The 6,147-nt window shown below is 29.5% G+C and overlaps 1 protein-coding gene across 8 annotated transcripts in view; it reads right to left on the bottom strand.

Annotated features, from left to right (window-relative positions):
• LOC117167717 (hexokinase type 2) overlaps nt 1–6,147 on the bottom strand; it is an 84,011-nt gene that overhangs the window by 6,198 nt on the left and 71,666 nt on the right. For 7 of the 8 annotated variants that reach the window (XM_033352856.1, XM_033352858.1, XM_033352855.1 and 4 more), the window contains 4 exons: nt 3,811–3,973; nt 3,025–3,380; nt 2,819–2,918; nt 2,001–2,355 (listed from right to left, as the gene is read on the bottom strand). In XM_033352856.1, the coding sequence (XP_033208747.1) occupies nt 2,001–2,355; nt 2,819–2,918; nt 3,025–3,380; nt 3,811–3,973 (974 nt within the window). Of the gene's footprint in view, nt 1–2,000; nt 2,356–2,818; nt 2,919–3,024; nt 3,381–3,810; nt 3,974–4,727; nt 4,786–6,147 lie in introns of all 8 variants that reach the window. The other variant, XM_033352861.1, reaches the window with a different exon arrangement.

Raw genomic sequence — 6,147 nt, 5'->3', positions numbered from 1 at the left:
CAATCTGAAAAATCTCTATCCCATCCACACACTACTCCTTTCCCCTGCCGAGTGAGTCACGCCTACCCCGAAAGGGAAATGGCTTAATGGTGTAATAAGTTAAACCCTAACATTAACGAATGAGCAAGGAAAAGATCCCGAAAAATTGTAAAATAAACCCTAGGCCTAGGTTGACTAGTGGTTTTACTGGTGAAGGATGAAAAACGAAATGCAGCACTTCTTACTAAAAATAGAATTATTAAAAAGTACATGGCGCCATTTTCGATTAATATCTCGAAACAATTGTTATCGGAAACACGTGTTTATTATTGGTTGAAGATAACATTCTGTCATTTTTGCTTAGCTATATGAGTACACAAATATATTATTTACCTAAATAGTTAAAATGTTGACAATTATTTTACCATATAAGCGATAAAGTCTTCTTAAATTGTATAAATTACGAAAAAAGGATTTTTTTCATTAAAAAACGTCCTTTAATTTAAAATGATTTTTTTTCACGTTAAAGTGATTTTTGGTTAAATAATAAAAAATGTTAAAGAGACGATTTCTTTCATTCAAGACAAATTTTTTTGAGTAAACATTTTTAAAAAGTAGAAACATTCAGTTCGAAAATTTGATAATAATTTGCATAGGTGAAAAGAGTTTTTTTCAATTTTCAGTAAAAGACTGATAGCCTCAAATAAATTGACCTAAGACTTATTTTTTGTGATTTTAGAAAAAATTTATGTTTTCTACATTTACTAACATAAACAAGTGGGAAGTCATTTTTCCCGTTGAATTGACGTTAATGTACAGTTCAGTTGCAATCTGCTATTTGTAAAAATTAAGAATTTCTTATATATTTTAACTGATCTGCAAAATATAGTACAAAAAACAAACTTAAAACAATTAAATATTTCATCATCTTCACCATCAAGTCTTCTCAATGCTCATAGCTTTTTAAAAAATAACAAGTTTTAGGTCAATAAATTTGAATAATAATTTTTCGTAATCGAAAGATTTCATATTTAATTATAAAAATTAGAGGTATATAAAAATATTTTCACTCAGAAACATATTTGTCTGGAATCAAAGAAACTGTTTCTGTTACATATTTTTTTCATTTAACCAAAAATAACTAAAAAACGAAGAAAATAATTTTTAATTTAAACAACATTTTTATCAGAACAAAAAGTTAATCTAAAACTTTCAATTTATCTGATAAATTATTGTGAATGTATGTGCATATATTATTTATAATCATAAAGTTTCCAAGAAGATTTTAAAATGTCAAAGATTGTAGGCTGTACTATTTATTTTCATCGAAAAGAAGCATAAAATAAAAACCATCACCAAAATTCGATATTTTAGACAATTTTAAGTTATGTTAACATTTTACAGATTTTACACCGCAAATGGATATGTTTAATAAAAAATTATTAGATTTGAAAGATGATGTATTTTCCAAGAATTTATAAGTTTTTCGGTTTTTCAGCCCCCCCCCCCCTAGTATTTAAAAAAAAAATCATTAGATTTTAAAAGTTTGTAATTTTTAAACAATTTTAGGTAGCGTTGGTGTTTTACGAATTCAATGATTTTTGTTTCAAATAAAGCTTTGAATTAATATTTAGTGTCTGTGTTAACAATTTCGATAACGTTAGTATTTTTGGATTCACAACTTTTAACAATTTAAGGTTATGTTATCGATTTCACTTGATAAAAGATGCAACGGTTTTATTGATCATATATTATAGAAAAATATTGTAGACAAGAATCATGAAGTTAATGTATCAATTTTCATCAACTAGCACAAATATTTCCCTTCATTTTCTATTATTGTTTATGGTACATACTAATATAAAATACCAAATTTCTGCATTATTGATAACTTTATCTTTTAATTTGAAAATTGCATCTTATTTTCTAGTCATAATTAAAAAATGTCTTAATCCTTTCAATAAATCTATTATTACTGAAAAAGAATTTTACATGTAAATATTCACAAAAGTGGAACTTACTTCTCAATTTCCGAGACGTATTTGGTAAAGAACTTTCCTCGTTTTCTGAGTTCACTGGGGCATTTTCCACCGAATAAGAGGCCACTGTTGACGAGTTTTTCTAGTACTAGTCTAACTAACTCGCCCATGTACATACCAGAGATCATCTTTTCAAAAATCTGTTTTCCCGGATGTATAGAGTTGTCGTCGATATCTTTGTCAAATTCTGTGATGACAAAATCGAGAGTATCTCTTTCACCAAAAGCACCCCATTCCATGTTTATCAGCATATGAGGTTTTTCTGCTACATACTTTCCTGGTATAGCTCGCTCTGCATTTTCTGTTTTTTCAACGTAGCAAGCATTGCTACCTGTTCCTAAAATTCAGAGAAAATTGAACGTTAGGAAATGGTTTGCACAGGTCTTACAGGAAGTTGGTTACGAAACAAAGTTGCACTGAGATAAGAAAGTGCCATTAGCAATTAAGTCAGATAATTTTTTACACGTGCTTATCATTTTATGGATATGACATACGTGAATATTTATGACATGGTTTAGTGTTCTTCATTGTGCGACGCAAGTTCTCGAGCAATTATTTGCAACAAGAACTTACGTGCCAAATTGTTATCATTGCAAGCTGATACAATGCGAAGACCACGTGCAGATTAGGCAAACACAGTTCAAATCTATTTTTATCGAATTTATAGACCATATACATTAATGGGGTTTTAAAAATGTGTAATTGTTTCTAGCAATGTACCCACTTAAGTTTCTGAGTGCAAGGAGCAAATTTACTAATCATTTTCCAGTTAAAAAGATCGTCGAATGAAATTTAATTACCAAGAATGAGACCGATGCGACAATTTTTGTTTTTCCAGGCACATGACATTAAGGTACCCGTGGTGTCGTTCAGAATGGCACATACGTCGATCTTGACGTCCTGAAGCAGTAATATGGACCTTAAAATCACTTTAGTCAAAGACCAAATTCGAATGCAATTTTTTATCATTTTAATTAAGCCTACTTTAAGGAAAACAAACACTCACGTTTCTCCTAGCAATAGCCGCTTCAAGTAGAGAAACGACATCTTCATCAACAACACCACTGCAGTTGAACCCCTTTGTCCACCTGACAAGTCTGCCTTCTGTGAGACCTTCTTGTACCAATGGAAAACTAAAGGTGAAACCAAGAGGCAAAACCTCAGTTTGTAGGTTCAGATCCTTAACGAAAAGTGCCAGACACTGGGCGATATGATCAAACAGCTGAGTACCAGTTCCCAGCATTAGGCTTTGTGGTATTGCGTAGATTTTACTCTTCATATCGAAATTTTGTCCGTCTAATGTAATCAAGAGTACTCGAAAATTCGTTCCTCCCAGATCCAGGGCCAAAAAGTTACCTTTCTCTGTAAAGAAGCCATATTTTAACTTGTGGATATTCAATTAGATTCTACGAGCGAGTGTTTCCGAAAACATACATTTGAGAGTTTGAAAACATTCGCCGATCAATATTTTTTCATCGTTTCTTAGACCAATTTCCTTTACCGAAATACATTCATAATAATGTATAATAAATACATAATAAATACATTCAAAAGAATGAATTAATTAAAGGATTTTTTGGAAAATTGAGGCTAACATTTTTACCAATATCTTAACAACTCACTGGAAATAATTATTCTAAAATCATTTTTAGCAACTTACAAATCTAGCCACTTTCGCGATCAAGGATGTTGAAATTCCTTTAGGAGATTTGAGTCATTTTGCATTAATCAAAACCAAAGTATATATGGCATAAAAAACTATGAAACATACATCATTTTTCAGTCCAGTTACCTGTGCCATTGGGCAGGTCTTGAACGTAAGTCGTGTAACATTTTACTACTGCCTCATCGTGACGAGACTTTGACAAGCCTTTATTGATGTCATCAGTCAGTCTCTCCATAATCTTTCGCATTTGATCTTCAGACAATATCAACTCTTTACAGGTCTCCCGTATCTGAAAACAGAAAACGAATTATACAATGTTTTGTTTACATGGTAAATAATATTTTGTAAGTTAGTTACTATACAAATTACAAACCAGTTTGAATTGAGGAAGGTTTTTAAATATCCTCGAAGCACACCAATTATTGTAATTAATCAGTTTTATGTAATCGAAAACAACGATTTTGTATAAAATTTTAGAAAAACGTGAGTGTAAACGAGTATATATGCTTTTTGATAAAGTCCTCTCAACTCTTTCGTCAACAAACTCAGCAGTGCGTCAGTGAAAGAACAGGTAATTTATTAGTACATTAATGACTTAATTTTAGAACAACAAAGATTGAGTTAGACTTTAAATTTTTCCAAATATTTTTCATAATATACTTCAGTTTACGTATGATTTAATCAATTAATTTTTTTATGCACATAAATTCCTTGCTTATATTACTAACATATAGTGTGGCATATAGAAAGATATTATGTAATTAAAACATACATATAAGAATTTTAAACCAATGTTTCAAAGGGCAATATATTCGTACTAACTTTACGTCAGTGAATTTCTATTCTTCCATAACCACAATGAAAAAGCAAAAATTCTTTGATAGACTTTGTACCTTGAACATTCTCATATTTCGTTGTCATTCATGATTAGTCGAATATCTTATTAGACTATCTAATTATATTACATATCCTTATTTCGAAAACTAAAACATGCGCACAGAAATAAATTTTATTTTGCAGTGATGTTGAGCGTTCTTATTTACCACGTGCTGATATAACTGATTCAACGTAAATGCGTTGATATTTTATGTGTACATTCTTCTGTAAAGAAAAAATTTTACTTAGTTCAATGAGTTTGATATGAATTTTCTTGAATCACTGATAGCAAAAAACGTGACACTATGTCTCAAGCAAATGTATTTCTTTTTCTTCTACACTATGATGGTTAAATACAGTGTATAATTTTTATTTGATTAATAGAGAAACTGTTCAAGAGGTCAACAGCCAGTACATCGAGTGATAATAAAGTACTGGGTTTTTAGGGTTAAGACATAAGCTTAACTTGTATCACGAAATCACTTAAACAATATCCGTCTGCAGAAAAATAATTATAAAAATCAAATGAATATATATTTTAAATAAACTTGATGGAAACCTCATGGTTACTCATTTCATATTTTTTTACAAAAAATATTTCTTTCATCAGAAAAAATATTTATACTTTTCCTCCATTTTTGTCACAACTTTAAACGTGTTGCATAATGAATGCAAAATTTTTCACAATAATAGTAAAGCCTTGGTATAATTCTATAAAAAATTACCTTCAAAATAAGCCTAAGACCATTGAAAAATGTTTATTATGTTAGATTTAATTTAAGTTTTTAGAAACTTTGATATGAAAACTAATTTGTCCAATATCGCTCATATAAGTAACATTAAAAGATCTTTCAAATTGGCAGATCACTATACTCCATTAACTAAGATTATGTAGATAAAGTGAAATGCAGAATAAGTGATGTTTCTAAGAAAATTTCAAACCAATTTCTTAAATTATAAATATGAAATTGCTAACAATTTATAAAATAAAAAAATAAAAAAAAACATTTTCATAATCTCAGACTGGTTACAGATGGGACAGATAAAGCAAACAGTTTTAGTAATCCTAAAATTTTGTAACTTTGAAAAATAGCAGGCCTCCTGGTCACTACTTTGGATGCCAAAGTAATTTTCGTTTTAAGTTAAAATTTTAATCAAAATTGTATGTTTTGAAATTAAAACATTAAACGTTTTAACATTTCACAAACTAAATTCATAGGAGTCAAATTTCAATCAAAAAGTGGATCAATTCGTTGCAGGGGGAAAAATTGAAATTTCACTTTTTAGTTCAAATTTGACGCTTTGGGATTTAGTATCAATCTAAAGCTTTGTAAATCAGGCCACTTTTAATTAAAAGCTTATTTTTGAATATAAACTATAAACTTGTTTCATTTCAAAAATAATGTGAGTTGACAAATGGAAAGAGAAAGGAATACTTTAAAGGCCCTGAAATGCTTGAACTTGACGATAATGAAGTTACATATATAGACGGCTTTTGCATTCATAAAAATACTCAAAAATTAAAATTAATATGTTTGGAGGAAATTCCTGAAGTTTTCGAATCGAGTAAGGATTTGAGTCTCAAAG

This window comes from Belonocnema kinseyi, chromosome 2, assembly GCF_010883055.1.
Source record: "Belonocnema kinseyi isolate 2016_QV_RU_SX_M_011 chromosome 2, B_treatae_v1, whole genome shotgun sequence".
NCBI classification, from domain to species: Eukaryota; Metazoa; Arthropoda; class Insecta; order Hymenoptera; family Cynipidae; genus Belonocnema; species Belonocnema kinseyi.
Note: the sequence above shows the minus strand (reverse complement) of the source record. Positions and strands in the feature narration are given on the sequence as shown.